Source organism: Centropristis striata, chromosome 2 (assembly GCF_030273125.1).
Source record: "Centropristis striata isolate RG_2023a ecotype Rhode Island chromosome 2, C.striata_1.0, whole genome shotgun sequence".
In the NCBI taxonomy this organism is placed as follows: Eukaryota; Metazoa; Chordata; class Actinopteri; order Perciformes; family Serranidae; genus Centropristis; species Centropristis striata.
Window position 1 is genome coordinate 5,643,037 of NC_081518.1, and position 11,129 is coordinate 5,654,165.

The window sequence follows — 11,129 nt, forward strand, 5'->3', positions numbered from 1 at the left end:
ACTGAGACCTCTTTTAATCTCCCACCCAACAAATACCCCATTACAACTAACTAAAACTAATAAAAAATAAACAAAAACTAAAGCATTTCAGAAAATAAATACTAATCTAAAACTAGCAAACTCACTTTAAAAACTTATTAAAACTAACTGAATTTGGAAAAAAAAATTCACAACAAAATTGAAACAAAAACTAATGAAAAATCCAAAACTATTATAACCTTGCAAGGGAATTCACTGTTCCAATGAGGGCCCTCACAAAGATAGAAGTACAAGAATGTGTGTGTGTGTGTGTGTGTGTGTGTGTGTGTGTTCTATGATGGTGCACAGACAGGCAAAAGACATCTACCTTGTACATTGTGTTGCTATTCACTTGACCTTGAAAAACATTTCTCCTGTTCATTCAGTATTTTCATTCACTACACAGCACACATGGTGCAATGGTGGGTAGAGAAGCGCAACAAGCCTGGAGTTAAATGAAAATGAGGCAGCGTGAGCTAAGGTGCTGGTGTTCTGTCAAAAAAACAAGACTCTGATGCTGCAATGAGCAGCGATCAAGGACCATGTATGTTTGCAGCTGATCAATCAATGGATAATTTTCCAATTAAATCAGCAAGTGCAAAAGCACAATGATGATGCTTCAATAACAGGATAATGCAAATTAGACTGAAAGCTTTAAATACATTCCACATTTTAAAAATAAACTGAGGATTTTTTTGCTGCAACATGGTACAGGAGCGCTGTGCTTTGTATTCCCCTGCCATAGTAATAATGCCCCTAAAATGAAATTTCTTTATTTTGCAAAGATAAGGCCAGGGTAATCTGATCCATCAGGATTTTGCCTGTCAAAAGTGACACCACCATTTCGGTTTGAGTATCTATTTTCAGCTGAAGGTCACTGTCTCAACAAACAGCTTGAGGGAAGGAAGAGAAAGGGAGAGACTGAATTGTGTTTACAGAGAAGCTTACACTGAAAAGTCTGCAGGAGTGATATATATCTGAAATAGTCTTATACTGTATGTCTTGTGTCTTTACTGTGTAGTTTTATATTCGGCTTATGACCATATTAAAGATATGGAGGTAGTCTACGTGACGTCACCCATTGGTTTGTGGACGACAGTTTTGAAACATAGTTTGTTTTTCTGTCACCATCTTGATGTTTGGAACCAAAAGGTTCAATGGACAATGCTAAGCTATTAGCTAATGCTAGCAGCTTGGTTAGCAAGGTGCATCCATAATTCAAAATGAACAACCAAGTGTCTAGAGTCAATCTGAACACTGAACAAGACATTTTTAGGCAACCAAAATGTTACAGTTAATTTTCATAAACTGAAAACATGGTAGCGACCTGTCAATCACAATCTATTCACACCCCAAAGCAAACCCTGCTTTATTGTCAATTTTAGTCTAAATGGCACCATAATTTACAAAATAAACACCCTGCTGTATTGAAGAAGACTTATAACTAGCGATTCAGACCATAATTTCATCACTGAAATGTTTATAGAGGTAATAAACCAAGTGAGGTTTACTGCAGTCACTTCCTAATATACTTCTATACAATCACACGCCTTTTTTCAACCAGTTGAGTCGCCCCCTGTTGGCCATTAGTAAGCATGCAGATTTGAGGCACTTTAGAAGATGACTAATGTGTGTTGTACATTGTACAAGTTGATAGGTGACACAGCGCTTTTGACTTTGTCTCTGCTCACAAAAGCAAATACAGAAAAAATCTAATCATAATGCAGCTTGATTGCTTTTTTGAATGTAAACGTGCTTATGTTGACTCTGTGCTTATCAGGAATCCCTGTTGTAAACAGAAACCTGTCAGACAAAAAAACTGTTCAGAGTCTATAAAGAGACATCGTAAAAATTTTAGAGCCAAAGAGCAGATTCAGTAAAGCCAAGATGTATTAAAAAAAGAAAAGCAACAGAAAATAGCTGTAGTTTTAAATGCCTTGCTTCGTGGTGCTGCAGAGTAAGTGGATCCTACGTTACACTGCAAATAGGTGCATAAACTACACTGATAATGATGCTGTAAGTGTCAAAAGACACACACTTCAAGAAATACGGTTCCTACAGTATTCTTTGGTTCCTTAAAGAGCCAGTTCACCAAGCACAGCTGGCCCTTTTGGTCGTGGAATTGTAGTGCAAATGCAACACGGTCTGCAAGCTGTACCAAAGCATAAGCAAGTACGAGGGCCGACCTGCACACCTGCACTCTATAAATATGTAATTAATATTTGCACACTGGGGCACACATACTGGCTGTTGGTGTTATGGGATCTTATTATGTGAAACATCTGTGACAAAACAGTTCCAACTGGATGAACCCAATGACATACCCAATTTCATCCAAGCTCAGTTTATACACAGGAACTCTCTCAGACAGCACAATAGATTTACAGATATCAATTTCTATGTTGGTATTCACAGAGGATTCCTTTATTAAACAGTGAAGATGAACAGCAGCCACACTGTTCCTGTCACCTCAACTCTGCTGAAACAAAAGTGTTTGCACTGATCCCTGTCCTGCATGCTGCCTGGAGGCAGGAGAGCTCCAGCTGTACACTCCATAATGTGTTTTTAATCTTTGCCCATTACTTCCCATGGCACCCCACAAAGATTTCCAAACAACATTCATTTAAAATGCATACAGCTCTTTGTGCAAACACGAGGTTACTCAGCAAATCAAACAGTAGGTTGGTCTCATGTGCAAAACCCACTAGATTTTTACAGTGAAATGTGTTCAATAAATAACTAATGATTACTAGATATGGAATCTGAAGTTCCATTCTGAGCCGTTATCTGAGCATTGATCATTTCTAAAAAAGGGGTCACAAGTGAGATGCTGCAGCTTCTCTGCCTCTGACTGGATTTTCTTCCTGTCTGAGCCCTGAGGAGGACCAGTTGGAAAAACACTTTAAAGCTCATATCCTGAATCCTCTGTGGTCAAGTTGTCTCACACAGACAACTGCACAAATAAACACATACGAAGTTTAAAAGTCAGAGTTTTCCCAAAAAAAGCTCAAGTTAGATACTTTTTTAGAATCTGAGGAATTTTGGCATGCACTTATCTTTCTTGACAGAGCAAAGTGATCATTATACATAAACAGGGCCTTCAAAAGTGTGCAAGCTAAAATTCCACATGGTGACATTCATGTCAGTTCATTATTAATAAGAGTTTTCCAATAAGTACTGGCAGCATAAGATATGAAGTCCCGACTGTATGGTTTTCAATACCCTCTGTTTATTTCTAATTAAAGCATTGAAATTACATTGTAATGCATTCATAAGCCATCCTCCCAAAGTTTTAAGCGGCAGTGCTACCAGTGTAAAAGTTAGTCTGCCGCCCTGCATAAACATCTTTCATGTCAAAAGAATCTTAAATCAGCAAAGTCAAAGGTCATTTAAATGACCTCGGGCCCGTTTTTCTCCTTCTATCTTTTTTGGCAATGATGTTTTGAACTCGGCAATGAGGAATGGATCTGCTGTGTTCGCAGAAAAAGAAAGCTTCATTAAACAGCCTAAAGATAAGGGCCTGTAGGGATATTAAACTTCTTTTTTATCCCCTATTAAAATGCCCTGCTTCAAAACTCCCAAAACATCCCATGGCTAATTAACTTATACTGTCCTGATCAAAAAATAGTCAGCTAGTTAAAAAATGCAAGCGCAACCTAAAAAACATAACAAGCAGCAGGAGAATGAGACGATAAACACTATAAAATATTGATGGGGTTATCACACCTTGAATGAAATTGAAACAGAAGCCTTTGTTCGGTGTGAAAGCTGTGTGAGTTTTACCTCACACACTTCTTCCTGGACTTCCTTTCTCCAGCATTGTAAAGCCACTCAACAATGTGAACTGTGTCCTCAACAGGACACCATTGTACCTCAGTGGGGTCATTTTTTCCCTCCGGGAGCTATAGAATTGCACATTTCCTATGCTCAGTGAGAGCCCATGATGTGGCGGAGAGTAAATCTAACTGAACTCAGTTCCCCCAGCTTCAACAATATGAGGGATGCATTAAGGTTTGTGACAGCCGAGGCCTCTTTCTATTATAACTTGAAGAGGAAGCTTAACTCAGTTGTACTCTACCTAATTATACAATATGTTATACACGTGCCATAGCCACACAGCTCATTTTGCTGCCCAGTTGCTTACTAAAATGCATATGCATCCATCACTCATATCAGACCTGTTTTATCTGTGGCATATTATCTTCACAGATTGGAACAGGATGATTTTGAAGGAAGATTTTCAAATTGGGTCACTTCCTTGGAGATTTGCCAAAAGTATGACAGCCAGAGTCACTCTGTTTCAAACTGTTTCTGAAGACGACAGACCTCGTTTCGCAATTTCAATCTATTGATTCGTTAAAGTTGGTGCATCTGTAAGCCACGTTATTCAAACTATATTTTATATTATATATTTATATTTTATCTCATTCTTCTTACACTGAAAAATGCTTCCACCTTTTTTACACATTTGGCACATGAAAACAAACCGTTAATCAGATAGTTCAGGTCTGCAGGCCGGCCTACAGCGAGGTGTAAATAAATGTGAGTTTTACCACAGCAGCAGTGTCTGAACAATCACTCCTTTGTGCTCCATCTCAGCTAAATTCCACCATCAACACACAAGCAGATCTACTGACCGTTGTCAGGGCAGCACCATGTGGACTTCAGTCCTGCTTGAGTTTGTTGCAGTGTGCTTTCTGGACAGCCAAGAGATTACAAGATGGATGGAAAGCAGTGATTTATATCAAAGAGTCGCTAAAAATAAATCTGATTCTACGTCAAGAGAGCGTTTCATTGAGTCAGATGTTTCAGTGAGAGTTAAGTGAGTGTGAGATGACATTTAATTAAACATAAAGAACCATGATTTGCACCCCGGAGCCCAAAAACAAACTCACCTAAACTGAGTGCTAATGGGGGAAGTCCCTGCAGTATTAATGGGGATTTTAAAGTGCTGAGTTGCAGCCAGTTAAAAAAACTAACACTTGTGATGATTTTAATGGTCTCAATTACGGCCACAGTCCAAGTCGTCCAGTCCCTTTCCAACTTTTTAATGTGACGTGAGGAATAATCCCATTGAGCCGGAGCCATCTTCACTGTCTTCAGTGTTTCAGCTTTGCCAGATAACATCAATAACCAAAGCATATGTTGCACCAAAGCTGTGAACATATTCCTGGAGAGGAGGCTGCTTTTTAACCTTTTATCTGCCAAACCAACTCCTGTTTTAGTAGTAGTAGTAGTAACAAATTTACAAGGCCGGTGTATCCACTCAGCAGGGATAACTCGAGTGCTGCAGTTAAAAAGCAGGTAAGGAATTGTCAGGAAGTGTTGAGCTAACAAGTGACAATTCTTGTAATTACCCTGTAGACACACGGGACAGATACAGAAAACTGGCATCGCCAAGGTCTGCAATAAATCATATAAACCACCTGAGATAAACTTCTCCACAATGAGAAAATGACAGTACTCAGACACCAGAGAATAATAACAGCAATTCCCCCGATGAGTTGTAATGAAAAGGTTGTGCTCATCAAAGCTCTACACCAATCAGCTGCTTCTCAGAGTAATTATCCATAGGAACACTAAAAGGTGATATGGGACTATACAGTCACACAGTTTATGAATTAAACAAAGATCATCTGTCACAGTCAAGAATACAGCATTATCAGTATACTACAACTTACTTTAAAATATTTACAGAGTCAAAGTCACTCAATATAGATATAGATATAGATAGATAGATAGATAGATAGATAGATAGATAGATAGATAGATAGATAGATATTCTTTAAGGACACAAAATACTACATTTTCCCAAAAAATGTATACTGTTAGTTCTGTAGGTGTAGATCATTCATATCTCGATAACGATATATATCTTACAATATTGCATGTTATTTGGTAATTCAACATATAAAAGGTCTATATTTTAAATACCCTCATGGTAAAGTCTATTGATATACAGTCATGTAAACAAATATTATTACTATCCTTATTTTTTTCTTTTTCTTGTTTATTTTAACGCCTGCTACAACTAAAGGTACATTTGTTTGGACAAATATAATGATAACAACACAAATAGCTGATAAGAGTTTAATTTAAGAGCTGATGTCTAGACATTTTTAATGGTTTTCTTGATAATGATTTTGGTTATTATCAAGAAAACAATGGAAAATGTCTAGAACTCTTATCAGCTATTTGTGTTGTTATCATTATATTTGTCCAAACAAATGTACCTTTAGTTGAACCAGGCATTAAAATGAACAAGAAATTAAAGAAAAGGGGTGGTCTAAAAAAGACATGACTGTATACTACTTTAATACTTGACAAGTCAAAAGTACATCATATTTTCTCATTTAATAAGGATATTAGTACGAAATGAACATAAATGTTTTGAGGTAAAATTATAGAAAATAATTTTCTGAGAAAGGTTTGTTGGCACATGCTCACTATAATCAATTAAAACAAAGTAACTGTACATCACAATATGACTTCATCATGATATGATTGTGTTGAAAGATGATAAGTTATCATACTCCGAATTTGCACAGCCCTAATCATTTATTGAAATAATCAGCAATCCAAACAATATTTTGACTTTCTTTCACCCACCAAGAAAATGTAGAATTTCAACTGTGTTCAAGATAAACTGAAAGGAACAAGAGAAAAAGTCTCGCTGTGTCCCTGTCTACTGTTGGACCAGAAAGTAGCCCTCGAAAACACAAAAACAAGCAGAGAACAGGAGCAAAACAGGATCCTTCCACCAAGCCAACTGGGCAACAAGTAGTCGGCTGATTTAATAGCCTTTAACTTTTTGCCGACCATATATCACACAACTTCACTGCTGCATTGTTCTCACATCTTACAGAGGAAAAGCGAGTGAACGAGAGAAACACAAAGACCGCCTTTATTCTGCAAACAATATAAATGTCAGCAGCGACAAATTTGTTAGTTGAGACTGTTTTATGTGTTTTTTTCAATGACTACATCTTTTGGTGCCAGAATGTCTTTCGAAGTGGCCATTGAATGCATGGACATCCATTTGTTTGATTCAGTGATATTATAGTTACTCTGTCAAAAGACTGTTTATTGGTACCGTAGCAGACGCTTAAATGAAAAAAAATGTTTGTAATGTTAAATTCAGAGCTGCAAACTGGTGCCTGCTGAGCATTGCATGTCTTTAACCCTCTGGAGTCCATCTATTTATTGAAAATACACATGTTTTATGTACAGTAATAACCTTATTTATATATGATATGTAGACAAGCTGAGAAAGCCAGTTTAAAGTGCAATCATAGGAGCTTTCACAGTGTGACATTTATGTTTCTAGACCATTTCTAAAATGTGAATTTTCTTTCTAAAATGAAACCCATTACTATTTTTAATTCACATACAAATAGACTATTTTATAGTTTTATTATTTATCATTTTTTCTGCTGTTTTTGTGTGTATAAATGTTTTTTGTGGTACATTTCCATAGACACCTGAGTCTTTTGTTTGTATTTTGGTTCCTGGCAGCTTTATACTTTGTTAATCAAAATGAAATGAAAAATCTGACTGATAGCCAAGTTTGTGTGGAGAAAAAGGAGCCATGCATGTGATGTAAGGACAGACTGAACGACAATCTCTTGGACTTCAGAGGTTTTAGCAAAAGACTTGTAATTAGTGATATCAACCCTGAAAGACTGCAGCTATGGGGACATAAAACCTCCCCATACAGCCGCTCTGTCTGGAGCAAATGGGGCAAACTAAAAGGACCATGACAGGACAACGGGTAAAACCTTAAACAAGCTACGATGGGAGGAGTCACTGTAATTCACAATGATCCAGCTCTAATGCAGGATTTATGTCTCCACTTTGTTTTACAGTAGGTTTTCTGTTAGTCATTGTCAGCCTGACTTATCTGATTGGCTTCAGCGTGATTTGCTGGTTGCGCTTGTGTCCTGGTTTCTGTCACAGTAATTATCTGATGCACACAGTCCACACAAACATCTGCAGATGATCCTTGGGTTATCTAGTGGAGCAGAACAGATGTCGCATGTGCTAGGTGACTGGTAGTACCCATGCTGATTTTTTTTTTTCCCCCTCTGCAATTTGAATGTGTGAAGGACATGTGAAAATCTGTCAAAAAAAACTTCACGCTGCGGTCTGTGACTTTGTAAATCCTGTCCCTTCTGCTTCAATAATGCAATCATGCCATACATCTCTGTCACCACATGGTCACACCCCTCTCCTGCAACCTTTACAGTCTCTCTATCACACACACACACACACACACACACACATACACACACACACCAAGGCTGTACACATATCTAATGGAGAGAGTAGAGGTCCTGCATGGAGGATGTGAGGAGAATTTTAATAACCTTCTTCCTGTCCTGCTCGGCACTGCCACTTTCCATTAACAATGCAGGCAGAGATAATTGCTCTCACCTATCCGATGGGACCCCTGTGTGTTAATCCATATGCTGATGTGTTACACTGTCATTTATCATGTACATACTGTGTTTTTAAATACAATATTGTGTTACCAGCACAGCCTTTTGATCTACTTTAACTCAATCATGTTACCAAACGTGTCAGGAGCTGCACAATGACAGAAAGGAAAAGAAAGCAGTGCAAAGGCATTTCACACACAGCACTTTAAAAAAAACCACACACACACGAAACAACCAGCTAATGGGATCAAATCTTACACGGTCAAACAGCGAAACAATGCACATGAGCCACTCACTTGATGAAGTAGCTGGCTCCTTCGTCCGTGAAGCCCTCTTCCCATCCTCTGGGCAAATCTATAACACGAACAAAAACACACTGAACGACCCGCCACAGACAGAAAACACATTGCAGCAAAAAAAAAAAAATGTCCCCTCGGTATCCAACAAATCAGATAGTTTGTCGCGTACCTGACCGTATCATGTGCCCCGAGTTAACAGGTTCACCAGTGCGTGGATGTAGCCAAGTAGTGCTACGAGTTTTATCACTGCAAGAAAGACACCTGTTACTGAGCGATAATAGAACAACAAATAATCCGTAATAATGACCCGTAAAGTACCAAGCGTTTACTACTAAACCCGCTCACTTAATAAAGAAGACCCGGCCGTCTCTACAAACTCCATAGGACCAGTGGTCAGGTAGGGTGTCCCGTCCGAGAGGTGCCGCCATGATCTCTCCTCTCCGGCTCGGCTTGTCCCCCTCTCCCTCTCTCCGCACACTTTTCCAGGGAGCCCGGATAGAAACCACCGCTAGGGCTGCATAGTTTTTTTTAAAGGGGAAGAATACCAAAGTCGACTACTTCCTCCACAGACTCTGGGGTTTTTTTTTAATGTAATTTGAGCAGACGAATGGGGCTAACTAGTTTTTACAATTAGCAGTCTGGTGCACAGTTAAAAAGAAAAAAAGCTCAGACCTTCACAATAGAATAATAGATTATTGTTTATTGTTGTTTTATTTTGATCCCCATTAGCTGCAGCACAACTGCAGCTATTCTTCTTGGGGTTCGACATACAGTAAATTAATAGTAATAATTTCCATAGGCCTATATATCCATTTAGGACATGGGTCTCAAACTCGTGGCCCGCGGGCCAATTGCGGCCCTCGTGACGATATTTTGTGGCCCTCACCTTGGTATGAAAGTTTTATGTGAGTTTTATATGAATGGCACTTTACCGTGTTGTGTGTGGAAGGTCCCTTTAATTACTTTTTTGGTAATTTTGTGTCTTTTTTTTTGGTAATTTTGTGTCTTTTTTTTAAAAATAATTTTGTGTAATTTTTTTTTTGTAATTTTGTGTATTTTTTTAAAATAATTTTTTGTCTTTTTGGTAATTCTGTGTATTTTTTGGTAATTGTGTCTTTTTGGTAATTTTGTGTCTTTTTTTTTGCTCATTTTGTGTCTTTTTAAAGTAATTTATTGTCCCATTTTATTTAAATATTTCAATGAAGCCCACTGCTGAGGGTGTAGTAGTATGCACTGGGTTAAAGTTCGAGCCTATAACTGGGACATTTCAGGACATTGACTTTTGGCACACATATGAAACAAACATGAAGAAAAGTAATTCTAGCAGCAAAAATTATGGGATATTAAAGGATTACAGGAATACCTCTTGCCCAAAATAATATAATATGCTTAATGTTCTCCTTCTAAGCTACTTATGTGGAGATATATAGGGCCTAGGCTGTGTGTGGGAGGGATGAGAGAAATGCGGATAAAACAAGGGACCCAGCATCCTTACAGAAATATTTTTTCACAGGATTATTATAAATGACAGGTGGCAGCCATTTGAGGAGTCTAGGAAATTAAAAGTATGAGATGATTTTAAAGCGGCTTTAGTAAAAGCAAACAAAGTCTGCAAAGTCTGTAGGCTACAATATAAACCCTGTTTCAATTTTCCTGAGCAGCAAAGTTGCAGGCAGAAAATGTAAAGTGGACAAAATGTTCTAAGATATCTTGTCTTAGCAATAACAATCAAAAAATCCTCCTATGAATGTTACATAATGTACCCTATATGTGCCATTATAGAATGGACTGCATTTGTTAAGCGCTTTTCTGTCTGTAAAGCACTTTGAGTGGTCGCTAAGGACTAGAAATCTTTAGCGACCACTCAAAGAGCTTAAACACTACAAGTTAGCATTTACACATTCACACACACATTTATACTCTAGTGACCGAGGCAACCATGCTCATCTTTAATGTATACATTCTCACACACCAATCACACACAGATCACACAGCCTTTGGGCGAAATTTGAGTTACAAGTAGACTGGGGCCAGGCATCAAACCCTCAACCCTCCAAGGATTAGGGGTGTCAAAGCCCTAATTCAATTAGACCTTTAATTTTAGGGTCACGATCGATTGAAGGCTACATCATTGTTAGACCATTAAGTCTTTATTTGTTAAGATCAAGAGATCATTGATTTAATGAACTAATTTAAATGAAGTGTCATTTACATTTTCAAGAGAAGACACATGGTTTAAAAAGTGACATTACTGTTGTTTTTGTTTGTTTTTGGAAGTACCACAAAATGTTGCTTATAAAATTTGATAATTGAAATTGAAAGCACATAACAATTCATTTTCTATTTAGAATTAAAACCCTGACATCCCTACCGC

The 11,129-nt window shown here is 37.8% G+C and overlaps 1 protein-coding gene across 7 annotated transcripts in view; it reads right to left on the bottom strand.

Moving 5' to 3' along the window:
* Positions 1-9,258, bottom strand: part of plekha7b (pleckstrin homology domain containing, family A member 7b) — a 100,540-nt gene extending 91,282 nt beyond the window's left edge. For 4 of the 7 annotated variants that reach the window (XM_059350813.1, XM_059350805.1, XM_059350779.1 and 1 more), the window contains exons 1-3: positions 9,101-9,258; positions 8,925-9,001; positions 8,753-8,810 (exon numbers count right to left, since the gene is read on the bottom strand). In XM_059350813.1, the coding sequence (XP_059206796.1) occupies positions 8,753-8,810; positions 8,925-9,001; positions 9,101-9,183 (218 nt within the window). In that variant the 5' untranslated portion in view covers positions 9,184-9,258. The remainder of the gene's footprint in view (positions 1-8,752; positions 8,811-8,924; positions 9,002-9,100) is intronic. The other 3 variants (XM_059350820.1, XM_059350819.1, XM_059350818.1) reach the window with 1 other exon arrangement.
* Positions 9,259-11,129: the final 1,871 nt, after the last annotated feature.